The sequence below is a fragment of the Manis pentadactyla genome, chromosome 7 (genome assembly GCF_030020395.1).
Source record: "Manis pentadactyla isolate mManPen7 chromosome 7, mManPen7.hap1, whole genome shotgun sequence".
In the NCBI taxonomy this organism is placed as follows: Eukaryota; Metazoa; Chordata; class Mammalia; order Pholidota; family Manidae; genus Manis; species Manis pentadactyla.
Window position 1 is genome coordinate 125816771 of NC_080025.1, and position 20365 is coordinate 125837135.

At 41.1% G+C, this 20365-nt stretch overlaps 1 protein-coding gene across 4 annotated transcripts in view; it reads left to right on the forward strand.

The window, feature by feature from the left end:
- The window catches only part of SND1 (staphylococcal nuclease and tudor domain containing 1), a 446546-nt gene that overhangs the window by 27963 nt on the left and 398218 nt on the right, over positions 1-20365 (forward strand). For all 4 annotated transcript variants that reach the window (XM_057504746.1, XM_057504745.1, XM_057504744.1 and 1 more), the window contains exons 2-9: positions 2722-2871; positions 9107-9227; positions 12726-12804; positions 14798-14958; positions 15715-15806; positions 16358-16516; positions 17766-17872; positions 20145-20235. In XM_057504746.1, the coding sequence (XP_057360729.1) occupies positions 2722-2871; positions 9107-9227; positions 12726-12804; positions 14798-14958; positions 15715-15806; positions 16358-16516; positions 17766-17872; positions 20145-20235 (960 nt within the window). The remainder of the gene's footprint in view (positions 1-2721; positions 2872-9106; positions 9228-12725; positions 12805-14797; positions 14959-15714; positions 15807-16357; positions 16517-17765; positions 17873-20144; positions 20236-20365) is intronic.

The window sequence follows — 20365 nt, forward strand, 5'->3', positions numbered from 1 at the left end:
TTCTCATCTGTCATTCTGTTCCAGAGCATTTCAGTCGTTTTTGTCAGACTCAAGAGATTAAGAATATTTTCTAGACCAGGTCAGTGCTCACTCACCAGAGTTGATCTTGATCAGCCAAAATGAGTTTTCTTGTAAATGGGCTGTCTTGCCAATGGGTTTCAGCCTCAGGCAAGTTCACTATGGATTCAGTGTGACCAAAGAAATGACAGTAGAACATTTTTGGGGTGAAAGGGTTATACCCAACTATATTTCCACAGTGGCAAGTCAGTCACTAAAATCTTGTTCACTCAGAGCAAGTCTGCATGCAGCAAGCTGGTCTCTGCCTCTGGGCCTCTCTGTCTGCACAGCTGTCCTGCACAGCCGTCCTCTGGGCCTGTTCTCGGCGCTGCCACCACTCCAGCCTCTGCTCTGCTCTTCTGCAGCCTCGCAGCTGTGCCACCGTGTTACCCAGAGCACTGGTGGAGCTCTTTATATAGAGTCAATAGCAACGTATTGCCCACGCGTTTGTAGGGAGCTAGCCAACCAGGGCCAGGTGAGAATCCTGGCCACAGGAACTTTCATTTTATCCACATTGGCATAAGCTTTTCTAACTAGGTTTGCCAAGAAGTACTAAAAGTATTTTTGGTGAAAAGTTGACTAAAATTGAGGCAGGATTGGAGACAGATGCTCTGGTTCATAAGCGATATGTAGCTTGGTTCTCTTCAGCCCCATTGGGAATTTGTGCGTGAATGATTTCCAGTACAGGTGGGCTGTTCTTGCTTCTGCCACTTGTGAGAATTGCTTGTCAGTGAATCAGGTCCAGGTTCTTTTCATTTCTTTCTTTGGCCCTTCTCATTTAGGGAACACCAGACACCCTCTGCTCTCACATACCTGTTTTTGCCTGGCTTCACTTTGAGACCTTGTCTTTTTAGACTCTCAGTTCCCAGGAATGATGCCCTGGGACATGGGTTCTCAGGAAAGGCTATGGCAATGGCGGTTGGTTGGAAGCTGTAGAGTTTAATTGCTGGTAACACTTGGTTAGAAAGGATAAAAATGAAGAGCAGACACAGAACTGGATAAAGAACATAATCTTTTATTATGTGTGTCATGGAGTAGAACAGGAGCGTTTAGACCAGGTCTGTGTGCCTAAGGTATCAGAAATACTGAGACACTAGTTGGAGCACTATTTTTTTTAAAAATTGGAATGTGTTTGTTTATTGGCAGAGTTTCTGTAAAAAGGTAGTCGAATTTATAAATGAATAATGGTATAGTCATATAATGGAATAGTTTACAGCTGTGAGAAGTGAGTAAATGGGTGTTTTACATAAACATGAGTTTCACCAAAACAAACAAAAGCAAGTCACTGATCGGTGCATGCAGCAGACTCAATTACATGGCGTTTCATTTTCCCTAATTCTAAACTCTGTTGCATAGAGATGTACACAGAGATGGCAAAACTGTACAGGAAAGCAAGGGAGATGTTATCACAGTGTTCAGGATAACAGTGGCAGGAGAAGGAGCTGCAAAGAAAGTACACACAGAGGGAATCCAAGGTTGTGATAGAGGTTTTAACTTGGGTGGTGGTTACACAGTTATTTGCATATTTTACTTTTTTAACACATACTTACATTGTCAATGTACTTCTATATTTATATTAATATAACTTAAAACATTAAGTTGGAGAGAAATGTCAGTTAAGCCAACATATACAGGAATGGTTTCCTTTTTTCTTTGGGCTTCCTTTCCAGGGACCATTCCTTGGTATTGTGTACCACAGAGCGCTGTGTTGCCAGAACTCTCCAATCTTCCATCTACTAACTTTTGAGCTGCTATTTCTCATTGTGAAGTATGGGACTGAAAGTCTTTCAGATCTAGTGCAGTCAGTGTTTGGGCCTGTCTTTTCATTGAATTGTGCCTCTCTGAGCAAAGACAATGTAAATAGCTTCGGTGACATTTGTCTTTTTATTCTGTATACCTTCTCTTCTCCCACTTGAAATCTTCCCTTCTTCTCCCCTACAAATATTTTAAAATTAAATACCAGGGAGCTTCAGAGCTCTTTGTATACTTGCAAGTGGGTTCTATGTCTGGTGGCTTTGATTCCAAGACCAGAATAGCTCCTTGGAATCCTTGGGATTCTTAGGAATCTTGGGAGCCTTAAGGTGCTTTGATTTTTTTTTAATCATCTACAGCAAAGTGTTTTCTAGATTCCTTCTGAGAATGGTCTGCAATGGAAGAGTAAGTGCTGGGCTCTGGCTGAGCTGTGACCACAGTAGCGTTGGGTGTACTTTTCTCCTTCCAGATGATTGTATGGGTGTTTCCTTCAGCTTTATCCTTTTCTTAGGCCTTTCATTGCTTGTTCCATCCCAGAGTGGAATGTGTAGATGGAGACCTACACTTCTTAGTAATTGAAAAGGACTTAGGTGGTGGTGTTTGCTGGGATGAAATTACAAAGGTTATCAGTCTCCATGGCTCACATGCCTCTTCACTTGAATAGTTTATTTTGTGACTTTTCTACTTGTTTAATTCCTACTTGCATTTCTGGGTCTATCATTTCAGAATCTAGCCCAAGGTTTTTTGTAGGTATTTCTCTTACAAACAATCCCATTCATTTAGTCATTCAATAAATGTGTGAGTGCTTCTAAGGTGCCAAGTACTGTTCTTAGATGTTGGGGATACAGCAGTGAACAACCTGTATTGTGTGATAGTACCTCTAATTTTCTTTTTTTCTCTCCACCCACTTAGGTGCTTTCAGGGTGCGCAATCATTGTCCGAGGGCAGCCTCGTGGTGGGCCTCCTCCTGAGAGGCAGATTAACCTTAGCAACATTCGAGCTGGAAACCTTGCCCGCCGGGCGGCTGCAACGCAACCTGATGCAAAAGATACCCCTGATGAGGTAGGTGCTTCCAGAGGCTTCCTTGAGGCTGCGGACCCAGGTTACAGCCTGTTCTCCTCCTTGATTGATGCGAGTTTGACGTATGCTTGCTTTTCTATATTTTGAGTGTTTTTACATAGCAGGGCTGACCCTTGTTATACCCACAGTGGCATGCATTGTTATACATTCAGTAGCTTAAGCAGAAATCCCAGGCCCAGGGCTTTTTCTCATACCCTTTCTTATAGGCTTTTAGAGATTCTTCTCAGGTTTATTGATGTTTTCACTCCTCGTTCTCTTGCAATAGGTTAGAACATTTCCTACACAGTCTCTCTCAGCTGTTAAGGTTTCCATTGGTTATGGCAGAGCTCTTCTATTAAGGTTTGAATTTTCATGTTCAAATTTTAGGAAGATAGACAGTGACAAATCTAGTTCTCTTTAGGGACGGACTACTTATGTTAACTAGTGTCCTGTGTCTCCTTCCAGTGATAGTCACCTATACAAGCAGACGTTCTCATTTGAAAATAATGGTAGCATACCACAAGTGATGTTTATTATAGACACTTAATCTTGAATCTGTGCACCCCTAAAGGCATCTGTGAACCCTATGACATTGTTTGCAAAATTTTCTATAAATATGCATTGTTAAGGGTGGAAGTTTTGAATCAGTTTCTCCAGGCACCTTGTGGCTCAGTAGTAGTCAAGAATCATTGTGTAATGGCGATCTGAGACACTTCTGAGCTTCTCTGCCTTTGTCGTGACATCCCCCCCATTTCCCTGTCCCCCCACTTGTAATGCCTGCCACTTTGCCTTTGTGGTCTGCCTTGGACTCTTGCATCTCCAGGCAGCTGCTGTGAATCCAGATTTGGCTCCTATACTTTGAAACATAAGTTGTTTCTTTAATAGTGCTTAGGCTATCAAAAACAAAACTTCTGGATTCTAATTAATTATTTGACCTTTGCCCCAATTTGATGTTGGGTGAGTCGGTACCTCGGCTTTCTTTTGCTCTTCCCTGAAAAGAAAGTGGAGAAAATGCAGCTCACGGGGATCTTTTATTTAAGGAAAACATTTTTTCCCCCATCTATACTAAAGGACATTTGTTTGAAGTAAGATAGTGAAGCAATGTTATAGAAAACAGGGAAGAGTCACCTGTAAATCTGCTATTAACAGCAATTAGAGTCTTGGGCTAATGATTGAAAAGGCCAGGATAAGTTCATTTTCACTGTTCCTCCATCAGTGACCACGAGCTTTGGGAATAGTAAATAGTGTATCCATCAGGATTGTTCAGTGAAGGTTAAACAGGATACCGTGAAGTGCTAGCACATGCCTACAAAGTACTTCCTAGTTGTGGTAATCAGTACTGCTGTGTGTTAACTTCAGTTACTATAAACACTCCTTAAACGTTCTTCATACTATTGGGCCAAGTGCTGAAGATTAAATCTCTTGCAACTCTCTCCAAATTTTGGGGGACTGAGTGCCTTTCTTGGCCAGCATTTTGAGTAGTTGTTTTCCTTCCAATGTGTGTTGTGTAACAGCTTGACTGCTTCTGAGAGGAGAATAGTGTTGACCCTGGCTGGCTAGAGCTGATCAAGTTCATTTCCCCAGAAGGAAGAAGTAATGTAGCCTCTAAGAGAAGGGTTGGGTTTTAATTTCCTGTTTCATAGCTAATTATCTAGGGCAGGGAAACCCAAGGCTAGTTGGAACTTAATCTAAAGTATCTTAACTGTAGCCTGTGTAACAGTGTAAGAAAATCTTCCAGAACTGTTGTGGCTGAAGGACTGCTGTGTGATCTGGTCTCAGCTGTCATAGTTTCATACATTCATACAGTAGTGCTTTTTGTCTCTTCCAGAGCAACTTAGTCTCACTAAGTTTCTCCTACTAACTCTTCAAAGGTCCCTGAAGTGTGAAGTTTTTGGTAGGTACCGATTTCACCCTTTGTCAGACATAAGCATTATTTCTCTATCCTAACAATCCAGTGTCACCTTTATCTGCTGTGACCTGGTTTCGCCCTCCCATGAAGCTTTTTGAAGCTGTTCTGGCTCAGATTAACTGTGATGCCAACTAGTAACCTAAATCAGAAACCTGATTTCCCTTGCTCTTGTTTCAAAACGTCCCTTCCCCTCCAAACATCCAGACTTTTGTCAAGACCTAGAGATTCTGCATCCTTAAAATCTCTTTTCCATCTTTGACATTTTATTACTGCTTCTGATGTTCTTTGTTCAACTCGTAGTGTGCCTGGAATTTTCTGCCGTCATTCTCCTCCCCTTTGATCCTTTCTCCGTATGCTTCCATATCTCTTTTGAAACAGAATTTCATTTATTCCCCTGCCCAGTATTATTCCCAAGCTCTTCAGTGACTCCTCATTATCTGTGACAAATCTAAATGCTAAGCCCATTTGTGATTTGACATCAGTTTTCTCTTACTGAATCCCCGCTCTGGGATGCCAGTCCCAGCATGTAGGAGCACTGGGGCCTTCCAACAGGCTGCTGAGACCTGCCTGCTCATGGCCTGGCTCATGCTGCCCCCTCTATCAGGAGTCCCTTCTCCACCTTGAGCCCTGGTGAACACCTACCACTATCTTAAGATCTATCTAGCCTCCTGAGGAATCACAGCTGCCATCTTTCCTCAGCCCATTTTTGTGCTCATAACATGTTACTTCAAGTTGATGCCTTTCTCTGCTAGACTGTAAGCTTCTTGAGGGGGAGGCCCCTTAACTGTCTTCTTGCACCTAGTTAGTAAGTGCCTGACAGAAAACCAGTATTTAGTGAATAAAGAGGAAAGAAGCTGAATATCACCTTTTTGGGGATCTGTGGATTGTGGAATGTGGCATTACCCGTTTGTCTTGCCAGTGGGTTTCTGCCCTGGGCAAATTAACTATGGATTCAATGTGACCAAAGAAATGACAGTAAAGTGTTCTTGGGGTGAAAGAGTTATACCCAACTTTATTCCTATGGTGGCAGGTCAATCACTAGAATCCCGTCCACTCAGAGCTAGTCTGCATGCAGCAAGCATGTCTCTGCCTCTGGGCCTCTCTAGCCATGCAGCCATCCTCAGGGCCTCTGTCTTCCGCCCTCCCACCACTCTAGCCTCTGCTCTGCTCTCCTGCAGCCTTGCAGCCATGCCACTGTGTCGCACAGAGCACTGGGTAAAGCTCTTTATATAGAGTCAATAACAATGCATTGCCCAAAGATGTGTAGTGAGTTAGCCAATCAGGGCCAGGTGGAATATTGGCCACAGGAACCTTCATTTTATCCACACCTTTCTTGCTGGCTTTGGAGCATGATGTCTAATTTTCTCACATTCAAATACAGTCAAGGACAGTATTGTTCATTTGCTTCCCTTTTTATCACTGTCCCAAATAACATTCAGTCGATTATTCTTGCTTCCCTCCTGGTATCTTCTTTCAAAGAAACTCAGTTCTCCTTTAAGTACTGTGGCAATAAAAGCAGCTGTACTGTATGTCCTTGGGCATCATTGCCCTGTTTGAGGCTAATCCCCAGCGTTGCCTAGTTACTCTAGGCAGCCTGGATACTGCATTGATGGGCACTGCAGGAATTAGATTTTTATTTCCCACAGATTTATTGAGCTCCTGTTATGTGTGAAGCTCTATGCTGGTTTCCTGAGAAATAACAGAAATGAATGTCACAGACCTGTATTCAGTGAGCTTTTGAAGAGTGGTAGGGTGGTGGGGCAGAGAGGGATTAATTACTTAGACACATGGTACAGAGGTATGATGACAGGGAAGGACAAGAAGTCTTCAACATTGGGCCATGTACAGAAGTTCTTAGCTTTAAGGTTTTACATTAAGAGATTTAATCTTTTGTAGTAGTTCAGGAGTCTACCTGATCCAAAGAAAAAATTGGAATTAAAAATATTTCATTGAGGTTCATATCAGAACCCTTGCTTGGGCCTGGAAGCAGAGAGCAAGCTGTTAAATTGCCTGCTGTTAGGCATTCTAAGGGGAAGAGGTGATGTTGCATCTCAACTACTTAAGGGCCATTTGCTTCTTAGATTGAGCTTGGGGGCATCATGAATAGACCATTGAACAGACTGCAGCTGTTTTTCCTACCAGGCCATTCTAGACCTTATTTGATAAATGCTTTGAGCAAATTTTCCTATGCATGACTCCTAGCATTATTCTGGAACACTCTGTTGGGAGCCCTCTCCATCATAATGCCTTCTGCTGGCTGTCGTTTGTATGGACACTTGCGCAAAGATTTTCTCCCAGAGTGGTCTGTTGCCCTTGTGAGGAGTAATGTGGTCAGTGCTTCCCTGAGTCTCTCAGTTGCCTCTCTTCATAGCTGAAAAACCCCTGCAGTTTTTGAATTTGCCTAACCCTGAATGGAACACAACTTGAGAAGGCTGATTTAAGAAAGCAAGATTACAGAAACTAGATTTTTTTTTTATATATAGAATTAGGTATATATCCCTTTTAATACCTCCACTGTGCTTTTTCTTACTGCCTAGCTCTAAACCTCTTTGATGGCAGGTAGCTGTTTCCATTTTTTGGGAGTGGGGCAAGGAGTAGAAATGAGACATACAAATATGGCAGATTTTATGTTGTCATTGAGAGATAGGCTCTTTTTCTATTTGGCATTTTGTGGAGAGAGCATTAGATAAGTGAGTGTAAGCTGGTCTTCATGTCAAGAGCTCTAAGAATTAGTTCTTCCTAGAACTGTTCACAACTGATATTATGTAACAGTACTGGTTTTGACAATACCAGCCCAAAGGGTTGGTAGACTGCCACCCTTTGATTAGCTTTTGGTTTCTGGGAAATCATATGAATGTTTTTCTTTAGGAAAGCTTGTTGGATAACCCCATGGAATTATCTTCATGGCTTGAAAAGGTTAGGGGAGGCTTCCTTTTTCAGGCTACTGATGTACTGCTTTGCCTTTACTGTGTGTAGCCCCTATCTGCAGCTCCAATGATTATAATAGACAATGTATGCGTATCGTATACCACTCTTCCTTTTTTATTCTTTTGCCTTTTATCTGCACATGAGCTGCTACTTATCACATACTCCTTAAATGCTTACCCCCTCCTTCTTCTTTTCTGTTCTAAGGGAACTTGGGGCACTGAGCTAGGTCCAGACTGTAAATTCAAGTGCCAGTGGCTATGGCAGTATTGTTTTTATTTACTTATTAATTAGTTTTTGTTTGTTTTTATTTATATTTATTTATTAAAGTATCATTGATAGACAATCTTATGAAGGTTTCACATGCGCAACACTGTGGTCACTACATTCACCCATATTATCAAGTACCCCCAACACCCCAGTGCAGTCACTGTCCATTACTATAGTAAGATGCTAGAGTGTCACTACTTTTCTTCTCTGTGCTATATATGGCAGTATTGTTTTAGAGGAAACATTTCCCTTTGCACCATTCTAGAAGTGACGGGGTGGGGCAGAACCATCTCTTTGCACATTATCTGGAGGTCACATGGGAATTCTACTTCCTGTTGTGTGGATGTGTGGCTCACCCCTTGTGTCAGGGTCTTGAATGGGTGACGAGGGAGATACATCATTATCAAGGTGATCCCTTACAAGGGCCTGTACTGGTGTCTTCCCTAAGGTTCTGGGACTTACAAGGGTTTCACTGGCACAGCTTCTGACTAGAGAATTAGAAGAGACTTTTGGAGGAAAATAGTTCTTGCCTTTCTCAACTCTGCTGTTCTTAAAAAAGGTGGGGGGAAATAAGCAAGACCCATACATGAGCAGGGGACTCACTCTGAAATAATAGCACTAGAACCTTGTCCCTAACAGGCAGTGCCCTCACCTCTGGTTTCAGGCTAGTTTAAATAATCAGTCAGGTAATCAGTGAAAGTGTTTTGTGAACTGAGAAGAGGTAAACAAATGGAGGTAATAGTTGTTATTTATGTCTTCCCTTTGGGTAGGTGAGTTCCTGCAACCTAGACTTCATTCAGGAGTGGGTTGATAAATACAAGCTTTTAAAGTAGTGGCTGGCACATAGCCAGTGCTATAAAATTATTGGCCATTGTCATTCATGAAGTAAGCTGTATCTCTGAATAGCCTGTGATGGGGAAAAGTATTATTGCCCATATCTGGGAAGCTTTAGAGCCTGGGCTAGTTAAACCAGCAGCTAGCCTTCTAAGTGTACTGTGTTGTATGCATTTCATTTTTATATTCTCCTTAGGGCCTAGTGTGGGGCCAGGATATTGAAGGAATGAAGTTGCTTGAATGCTGATCATAGTTGGGAACTGGGCAGTTCCCAGGTGACACATTTATTTTGTCTTTCAGCCCTGGGCATTTCCTGCTCGGGAGTTCCTTCGGAAGAAACTGATCGGGAAGGAGGTCTGTTTCACGATAGAAAACAAGACTCCGCAGGGGCGGGAGTATGGCATGATCTACCTTGGGAAAGGTGAGTAGCAGGGAGAGATGGACTTACTTCTCTCTGAGTTTAAAGTTTCTCCAAAGGTCAGATTTCATCTGGGGGAGGCCATTGTGAGTTCTGGTGGAGGTAGCCTAGGACGGTTGGTGTGGGGTAATTGGAAGGGCGGGCATTGAGCACTGGAGCCATGGCATGCCCTGGTGCTCCTGCTCCTTGTTCCTCTGCCTGCTTTCCTGGCCTGGTTTATGTAGCACAGTGTATAGTAGCTCTGTATTCAGGCCATCAGCCCATGGAATTCAATGGCTTTGTACTTCTAGGTCATAGTGCTAATTGAATTCCTATAGATTTTCTAATTCATCTTCTATTTCCTTTATCTATCTTATGGCTTTTCTTCTTCTCCTAGGGGCTGTCTTAAGGAAAAAAAGATTTGTTTAGGGTTTGCGGTTTTTTGCAAGCCACATGTTGTATAACTGAATGGAAAGAACACAGGCTTTGGAACTGTGTAGATGTAGGTCTGAATCCTGGCTCTCTGACCGTCTACCATCTACCCTTATTTAACCCTTCACCTTTCTAAGCCCTAGTTTCTTCACTTGTAAGTTACTGAGTTTAAAGAGACAGTATATGTAAAGCACCTAGCCCTGGCACAGCATATGTACTCAGTAATTATATTAGTTTGTTAGCTGAGTCAGATGGCTCACAGGATATTAGGTGTTCTGGGTTTTTTTGGGGGTGTGGTTTAGGTGGAGGGAGAGGAGAGTAAGATTGAAGAATGGAATTTGAATTGAAGTGGCCATTGAGCTAATTGGTAGAATATTCTCCATAGAAGCCAGATAAACAATTGTGTTCATCTGGAATTATCTTGGGAGCAGATATTTTTAAAGGCTTCCTATAATTCTTTGATAAAAGAACCTTCTAACTGAGCAGCTTTAGATAATCTATTTGACTTGGGTAGTCAGTAAGCTACCCAAAGGTAAGCAGGCAATGAAGACTAACCACATCCTCTTAAGATTCTGATTTTAATTGTATAGGTTTTTGAAAAGTGGGTTGGGGATGACCTTGGGGATAGCTTGTCCAATTTACCCAGTAGACAAACCTTTTTCAGCCTCTCAGACAAATGGCTGTCTGCTTCTTGATTTCATGGGAAATCATAGAAATGTATGAAATCTTTTCAAAAAGAGAAACAAATCAATTTGCTTTTTATCCAAAATTCAAATAATAGAGTCAGAAATAAAATACTTAAAGCATTATTGTTGGGTGGTGAATGATTAGAAAGAATGTAAGGCAAATAGAATTGCACTATCTTTAGAATGCATTCGTTCAAGAATTTCATTACCCAAAAAAATCCAGTTCCATAACAGCTGGTCAGTCTCCTGTTACCTGCAAAAGGCCTCACTGGACTACAGACAATTTCCAGCATAGATACCTATCTAAAGAGACTACCTCTAAGAGTTCATTTACATAACCTTGATCTCTTAAAAAAGTTTTTAATAAACTGACCTGAATTACAAACTGGATATAATTTAGCATGTTAATGAATTAGTGTTTAGAAAAAAGCCTGGCACATAGGTCATCATTAAATAGGTATTGAAAGAATGATTGAAATTATCTACATCTTTTGAAGGTTTAAGTGACTAATATTTTCAATCAGATATTTCAACCAAATCTCAGTGCCAGTTCTAATGAAAGGAAACTGGCTTAGATAATTAGTGTCCATATATTTTATTTTGTGGCTAGTCTTTATGATAGGCAGTGGGGAGTAAGGTGGAATTTAAAAATTTATGATTAACTAGAACTTACTTTAAAAAAAATTAATTTTCTGGCTTTTGGAGAAAATGTTACTTGCTCTGAATACCATCTTCAATTGTGCCTTGATCTGATTTATGACTTGATAAGTTATAAGCAAGAATCTGATATTTGACTTACGAATTTCCTGTTTCAGTATCTGATACACCACACTTGTTGCCTCCTTTGGGAGTCTGTCCCAGGGAAATCGGTTTTTCTCCTTTGGAAGGAGCAATCAGAACTCACTTTTTAGAAGAAGGCCCACTGACAGCCATTTCAGAGTGATCTGGGCCAAGAGACTGTCGAGTGCGCTGTTGACTGGCTGGTTTTATGGCCATTCGCCCTGTTTGTACCTGGGCTTCATGCTTTCTACCCTCTGACCTCTTGGCACCTTACTGTTCAATTTTTCCTTGGATTGTTGAATCCTTCCTTTTGACTTCCCACTCTTTGCGATTCCTGTTGCTTTGAAAGAAACAGTGTTATATTTGCTCATGTCAGATAGCTGTGCATGTCTGTCTGTCTCACTTCAGCAACAACCTCTGTGGAAAGGATCTTCTGATCCACTCTCAGCGTCAGAAACTGACTATTCTTTGTATAAATATCATTCATCTCAACTTTCCTTGGAGGTAAAAGAGGGCTTCCAGTTAGCTTCTGCAGAAATTTGGGCAATGCTAATGGCAGGGCATTCAAGTTGGGTTTGGGTGTGTGTGCATACTTATTATTGCTTGCAGAAGTCAGTGTACAGTGTACTGACTATAAATCTCATAGAAGTTTATCCTGTGCTGACATTACCTATCAGCTAGACTGCTGTGTTTCAGCTTATCTAAGACCTTGTTCTCTGCCATATTAAAGATTTTTATGCAATGATTCCCTCATAGATGTCTTTCATTGTCATTTTGTCTGACAAACAGATTTAAGAGAACACATAGAGCCTAAACATTTTTCAATAGCATGGAAATACAATTAATGTTTCACATCCCCAGGGAAGAGCCTAATCAGGCTGGATTTTAAATTTAACTTCATTTTTCTTGCCTGCTGCTATGTGATAGATTAGAAATCTAGACACCATTCCCTGTGTCTCTGAGAGCATTAGGACGTCCGTCAAATGTCATGGCTTGGTGTCCTCTTCGAGCAGAGGGTGGGGCATCTTGGGGAAGCTGGACTTCATGTATGACATGATGGTCCTGAATGAATCAGTCTGGCTCATTGCATAGCATGTGGGGACTAACTTTTGTTTTTAATTCCTGCTATTTGCTAGGCACTGTACTTGGCTCCATATAGACATTGTTCAGTTCTCACAGGAACCCTTGCAGGCCAGGTCCTCTCCCCATTTTATAGATGAGTAAATGAGGATGCTGGGAGAGCCTGTTGAAGCTATTAAATTGGCAAGTTTGTATTCAGCTCCACACCTCTACTCCTCAGGTCACTGTTATTTATGCTCTTCTGGGCACCTGCACGTGTCCTCCTTGTCTCTCTCCTGTGGTCCCTTAGTTGCCTTTGGCCTGGGAGATACATGAGAAAATTAGAAACAGAGTTCTGAGAAGATGATTTATAGGCCTTTGGGACTTAGAGACTAGATGTTTTGGGAGAAGAGGTTTGCTGAAAAGCTCAACACCATATTGCTGCCTTCCACAGTTCTGTGGCACCAACATTCTTGAAGAGCTAAGGGGGAAGGTGGTCCCATTTGAGCTCTTGCTGTTAGAAGCAGATTTGAATCTCCTGTTTAATTCCCTTTTTCCACCTCAGATACGAATGGGGAAAACATTGCAGAATCTCTAGTTGCAGAAGGCTTGGCCACCCGGAGAGAAGGCATGAGAGCCAATAAGTAAGTATTCATTAGTCTTCTGGCCTTCTGACTTCTTCCACTGCACAGGTGTTCAGTTCCAGAGGACTTACCCATCCATCCCAAAAGATTCATTGAGCACTTACTTTGTGCCAGGCTATGTTCAAAGCACTGAGAATACAGCAGTGAACAGACTTAGCTTGTGCTAACATTGTCTGGGGAGACAGACAATAAATCAGCATATAGATATACAATATATTGTGTGCAATGAAAAATGAAGTGGAGTGAATAAATAGAATTCAAGCAAAATCTGCATAGATGCTAGGGAAACTAGCAAGGGCTCAATGGTTCTATTTTAAAGTTAGGGAAAATTTTCTCTCTCCAAAGCTTTTTAAGTCTGTTTTGGACTATGGATCTACAGATACTTCAGTAGCAGGTAAAATTGTATTTATTTAGATAATGGTAGTATGAACTTACTAGAAATGAATGTTAGTAATGTGAGCTTTATAGCACATGTATCATGTGCAAGTTCACCAGTGTTGGCTCTCAGTTGATGGATTGCAGCTGGCTTTAATTAACGCTTTAGTCTCTGAAAAGTGGTATGTTACCTCAGTAATTTGGAGGCTAAAGATGCTGTTTAAATTATTAAGTCCTTGCTATATTATATGACTGTTGTAGCTGTGAAAAAGGCTTTACATAAATATTTACATGTACTGTACTAATGGTGGGGTAGTACAATAGCAAAAATGCACTTTTTGTGTTCTCTCTGCCCTCCTAGATTTTGGGTCCTTTCTGTGAAGAGACATTTGTTGGAATCTATAATTGGGGTGTGAATATGTGGGGATTTGTTGAATTCCCACGTAAGACAAATTACAGCATTTGTCTTAGGTGGTAGTTTTGGGAATATGCCAAAGTTGCATCTTAAGGACAATCGTTGGCATGATTATAGCAGTGCTTCATTTTGTTTTCCAATCCAATTTGCAACCTGAATGAAAAATTTATTTAAAAACCTGCAGCAGTATTGTTCCATGTCAACAACGAAATCTCCCTTAGAATCCTAATTCTTTTTTCTCCAAAGTTGTCTTGACTTAAACCCTTTTCTCAGTTTCTGTTTGCTTCTTTCTTTTTTAAGTTACATTGTTTCCACTGAATTTGGCTGCCATTTTGGATCCCTGAGGATGTGATGTTTTTTTTAGGGGGAGGAGGGAGAGAATAGTACTGAAGACTTCTGGGTTGAGAAACTGTAGGGCGGGGATCCCTGCTCAGAAATCCCTACCAACTGAGGTGGGATATTCCATTTATGAATAACAGCAATTGTTGGAAGGAATTATTGAGGTTGTAGAAAGACCTTGCAGTTCACTATTCCTGTTAGCTCTGATATGTGGTATGTGTGTGTGAGAGAGAAACTGCTGAGCCATTTCTGGTTTTGTTTTTTGGTCTACCTACTGACTTTCTGGCTGTTCTTATGTAGTTTGGTTTCTTGCGCAATGAAGGAGGAGTCTTCCATTTTCAAACTGCTTTACTTTTGCTTAGCTGGCCTTATTGAATGTATAAGTAGTTTTGGGCTGACATCTGTAATAACAGTATTTGCTTTGCATCCACCAGCCCTTTCTGCAAACGACAGGGAGTAAGGGTGGCTCTGAGTCACTTTTCTTGTGCTGCATCCTGAGCTCTGCCTGGATTTCAGTTCCTGAATCTGGGATACTGAAATGAAGCTGTACCCCCTGGAGTGGCTTCCCTCTGAGCCACCAACTTGTTCTCTTGCAGTCACTGTTGGTGGCAGTACTTAGATGTGTATACTTTGCCTTGCTCATTAAATGCTCATAATCTGTTGTTTGAGTGAACAAGTCTGGAATCCGGAAATTGCACTCACAGTGGTTTTCTGGTGATACGCTCGGGTCTGAAGCTGTAGATCTGAAACAAATGCTTTTTGGTCTTTTCAAGGGGAGAGGTGCTGACAAAACCCAGAGTCAGAGAAAAGCCTGGTATTTGTGTTGTGCGCTCACTAAACACCCGTTTATTTCTCACATCCCAGTCCTGAACAGAACCGGCTTTCAGAATGTGAGGAGCAAGCGAAGGCAGCCAAGAAAGGGATGTGGAGTGAGGGGAACGGTTCACATACTATCCGGGACCTCAAGTATGCAATTGAGAACCCAAGGCACTTTGTGGACTCACACCACCAGAAGCCCGTCAATGGTGAGGCTGGCCGGAAAAGATTGATGTGACTCAGAGTGATTTCTACTTGCTCTCAAGCTTCTTGAGGTTTATAAATCCTATTTGAGTTATTTAGTGTTCGGTGGAAGTTGTTAAGGGTGAAACAATACCATGGTATGTGGAAAGGAGCTTGAATCCAGACCAGGCAGGCTCTGTCAGGTGTACTTTGTAGAGGTTAGTCATTTGCTGGTGGAGGGAAGTAAATTGCTGGTATTTTTGAATATTGGGGATTTTCCTGTTTTCTAAAAGATGATACTTAAATTCCATCCCCCAACTATCAAAGTAGGGATATGTATTCTGTACACATCTAACCACACACACACACACACACCAAGTGCATTTGCACATGCTATGTAATTCTTGGCCCAACTTTGAGGCTTTGTTAAACTACAAATTCAGTAAATTTATTACTAGTCCTGACTTATAGTTATTTATTTTTTGCTGGCACCTGGTACTAGGTGAGCAACCTAGCTAACTGATAACAGCTTAGGTAGGAGCTGTGAGATCCTGGAAAGTTCAGGATGTAGAAGTTGGTCTAATCCATATTCTGCAGGAATAGTTTGTAGAAGAGTCTGTTGTGTGAACACACACTCATGATTGTCCACTGCTTCCTCACTTCTCAGAGGGAGGCTTTCTGAGGGTTTTGGGGAGGGTCCTTATTAAATGCGCTTGAGTGGGCATAGTTTATCCCTGGCACGAATTTTGCTAACAGTTTAAGCTGTTCATTCTGTCATGCAGCTATCATCGAGCATGTGCGGGACGGCAGTGTGGTCAGGGCTCTGCTCCTCCCGGATTACTACCTGGTCACGGTCATGCTGTCAGGGATCAAGGTCAGACCATACACTGGGCTGTGGGGTGGGCATAAAGGGTTTGTGGAACTTCATTGACAGGTGGAGGCTACTTGATGACTTAGGATCTACTGTTTTTCTAGTAGGGGAGGTTAACATTGAATAGAGTACTTCATCTTTTAACTCAGATTTTTTCATTTTTGAAGTACTTGGGGTCTGGTTGGAGTGGGCTATGAGGAGAGATTTTTGAAACCTGGAAAAGAGAAATGGGAGGCTCTGAAGTTTACTAAAAAGATTGGTTTTTCTTCATGTAAAATACCCATTTTGATTATTAAAAAATCAAGAATTTCTTTTTGGTAAAGGATTATTTTCAACTAAATAAAATTATTTTCCCCATGATAATGTGAGCTTTATTTGCATTACCAAAAAGCATGAGATGATGCTATTTCTGGTCAATTTTTACCAGTTGGTTTTAAAAAAAGAGAAGACCTGATCGTGGATGTTGTGGTTTTAGCGGGCTCAGTGTGGCGTGAGAGTGCCTAGCGCTCACCCTTAGGAGGCTGTGTTACTCACGTACCTTACTTTTGTTTTAGTGCCCAACTTTTCGACGGGAAGCAGATGGCAGTGAAACACCAGAGCCTTTTGCTGCAGAAGCCAAATTTTTCACCGAGTCTCGACTACTTCAGAGAGATGTTCAGATCATTCTGGAGAGCTGCCACAACCAGAACATTCTGGGTACCATCCTTCATCCAGTGAGTGTGTCTGTGCAGACTGGGTAGCATGCGGTTAGGGGTACCTTTGGTATTTGATGAGCTGGTTTACTTTGCTTTTTCTCTTTATTTAAGAATGTTAAATACCTTGGCAGGATTATCATCTACTGAGTTTCTGAGTCATTATTTAGGGAGATCTCAGTTGTCTGATAGAATCAGACTATCCTGTACAGCCTCTCACTTTATTTGGTTTCAAGGGGAAGAGAAATGCTATCACATATTTTCCCAAGTGTTGGTACTTGCGATGGTAAATAGGAAAGGTGGATGGTTGTCACATCAATTAGAAGTGGCACTGAAACTTGTAGAATAATTTTGGTGGGATTTGTTTGTAGGCCTAGAAGTTAGCTATTTGAAGTACTGGTAGTAATGTGACAACGAAACCTTTCTATGGAAAAGTTAATCTGTGTACTCCAGACCTAACCTAGTTACCTCCTAACTCTGCTTTTGAGCAGGAAATAGGTTCTTTATGTTTTTCCTTCTGACTACCAGGAATTTTACCCAGTTGTATACTTTAGTAGGTGGGTTATTCTTGGACAGGAAATGACCTTGTTTTGTAATACCCAAGCTTAAGTGTTTTCATATTGTAACTAATATCCAAATTCAGAGTAAACTACTGTAACTTATTTTTGGGCAGAGAATTCATCTGTCGTAGCAGTTGTGCAGCCCTGGGAGGCTTGGTACAGAATGTGCCAAGGTCATGTCTGTTTCATCTATAGAGTATTAGGTGTCTGCCTGTGCCCTGCTGGATAGCTCTGTGTCACAGCAGAATATGAATTGTAATTCACTGGGCAAAATGTATCTTAAGTTATCCCTTACTCAGCTGTTCTTCGGCTCTCCCCTTACAAAAAGGGGAGTAAGTGCTGATTTTAGGGAAGGAAATAATACGGTATAATCTCTACAAAGACTAACATCCTCCTGCCCACAAGAAGAGCTATTGAAACGTCAATTTCATTCAATGTCACTGACATTTATCCTGCTCCTGTTAGTGAGAATTACTGTGCTGGGTGTTGTGGGGTATGAAACCAAAGCTGTTGGGAGGAGTGGCAGGGTGGTGTCTCCCATCTTTGGGTGGCTTTCTTAATGAGAGAAAAAGCTCTGCTTTTTTTGGTTTCCCCTTAACTGAACTGTAATATAGATTGTGGCTATGTTAATTTTGTCAAAAGTCTAGAGAAAGGGGTTCTCTTGCAGTTGAATCTCACCTGGGCCTGCCTTCTCATATGCTGTTTTTCAGAATGGGAACATCACAGAGCTCCTCCTGAAGGAAGGTTTTGCTCGCTGTGTGGATTGGTCGATTGCAGTTTACACTCGGGGTGCAGAAAAGCTGAGGGCAGCAGAGAGGTAAGGTCTGTCCGGGAAGCCTTCCAGCCAGGGATCTTGTTAAGAATTGTTACGGAAAGAAAGCTAGTGATCTTCTCTCACCCGTCTAGATCAGTTTCTGTTTTATTTCACTAAAAGCTTAGGGAAATTCCAGAAAGGGGCGGGGATTTCAGAGAGGAGTGGCTCTTTCACCAAGTTCTTTAGGTTCAGTCTAATTCATTGCTCTATAGTAAGGGCCTAGATTGTCATTCAAACACTGTTTTTCACCTTATTTCCTTTCTCAGTGTTTTTTCAGGTCACTTTTTTCCAAGCCCCTTACTTAAATTCTGGATTTTAGGTATTTGGACTGAAACAAACTTGAGGCTCATTTAAGGACAGTGAAATGGCTTATCAGCTGCACTGGAACAGGCAAGCTGGATTGGGGATAAAATGGAAAGTTAGAGCCTGAGGGCCTAAAACAGTACAGACATTCATTGGTGTGAGGCTAATGCCCTGAATTATTTCAAAGTATGTTTAAATTACAAATGCTAACGCAACCAGGGGTGCTGTCTTCTTGTTTTTGGCTGGGTGCCTCATGGCTAAAGCAGATGTAGAAACAAGTTATTTCCAGAAAAATAACGGTGGATATTCCAAAGATTGGTGGCTGTTTCAAGTGTCAGGGTCAGGTCTTTCCAAGTATGGGTGAATTTCGTTCACTTGATGGCTTAGATGGTAGAAAATAAAGCAGGTAGCCAGAGCAGATGAATAGAGATGATGTTCAGGAAAGTGACAGTCACCACCTCCAGGGTACATTTAAGCAAAAGACCACGTAAACACTTGTGCCAATGTTCCACTCGCAAGGCTTGTTTTGTGGCTTATTTCAGAATCATAAAATTAACAATGGTCTTGACAACTTCACGTTTTTGTGTGTTTGAGGTGCACAGCTAAGAGATGTACAAGAACGTGAATTGAATGACTTTTATTATTTTCCCTTTCATTAAGTCTTTTACATCCTTCTATACCTGCAAGCAGAAATATTTGCAACCTTTTGTAAAAGTATTTTTTAATCTGGGCCATTTGATATGGGATGTCTGACAAAAGGTAGGCTGTCTGATTTAAAAAAAAAATAACACAATGATTGTATAAGGCATTTTTAGTCTCTATGTTCCATAATTCAATTCAAAAGATATTCTTATCCAGTGTAGTTTTCTAAACACCTCTTTATCAGAATAATGCTTTTTTTTGGTTTGTTCTGTTTTTGTTCAGAAAATCCTGCAAGTCCATTATCCTATATATTATTTTGGTTGATAATTATTCTTGTATTCTTTAAGTTCCTGCCTCTCTCTGAAGAAAGTGAGGATGACAGTAATATCTACATGTTTCATAACATCATAGGAGAGTTTATGGATTTTTAAGAGTGTTCATCGTTAAAAAACAGGTGTAGACCAAGGAATTCAAGTCATATTTCAGTAATATGTGAACACTTGCTTGTTATTTTGCATGCTGTATTTGATGTGCCTGCATTGTTGGTAAATCAAAGTATTTCATGTTTTTATAATTAATACATGTTGTTTGTCTCCTCATTTTAGTGCTCTTATTAAAAAATTGCAATATTGTTTTCAGAAATAATAGTTCCTTTCCCCTGCACAAATATCCATTTGTTTATAAATATTTTGACATAGCAGATCTTTTTTTTTTTTTAATTTTTGCACATATTCTATTTCCCTTAGTCTGACTCAAAAAATGTCTGTTGGACTAGATACTTTAAAACAAAACAAATCTCTGCCAACATGATTTCTAAATATTTGTCAATGAACTTCAATTGGATTTTTGTCCATTTTTCTCACTCTTTTGATGCATTATAGTGACAGTTTTGTTCTTGGTTTCCACATAGGATTTGGGTAGCTAATAACCTTTTTATAATTCAAATGGAAATTGGACAGGCCTGTACTTCAAAAAAAATAAAATTTGTTTAGAGATGTGTAGTCTTCCCATTTAAGGGAGCAGTTGCTCTGTTTGCCATTCCAGTGCCTGGCATTTTAGTAGTCGCTCAGGAGCTATGAGATAAGCCAACCAGGTTGGAAAAATTGCACATCTAGACCCCAGTCTACCAGCCATGCATTTATGGTGTAAATGGATCTTGGATAGTTCTAATTGTATTACACTTTTTCTTGTGGCTGTCATACTGTTACGGTCTGACCGGTGGCCTTTCTCCACAGGTGCCTAGGGTAGGACTTTGTATGTTGCTCTCCCACGATGATGGTGGAGTCCATTTGTTGACTTTGAATGATTTGTGTCCTTGCTTTGTGACCAGGTTTGCCAAGGAGCGTAGGCTGAGAATATGGAGAGATTATGTGGCTCCTACTGCTAATTTGGACCAAAAGGACAAGCAGTTTGTTGCCAAGGTGAGTTATCCCCAGCATCCTGAGATGCATAGTGGATGTTGTCGGGCTAGTGATAATATAAAAAATTTGGATAATCAAGAGCTGAAGCATTTCTATTTGAGGGCAAGCCAGTAGCATACAGGTGAGTGTG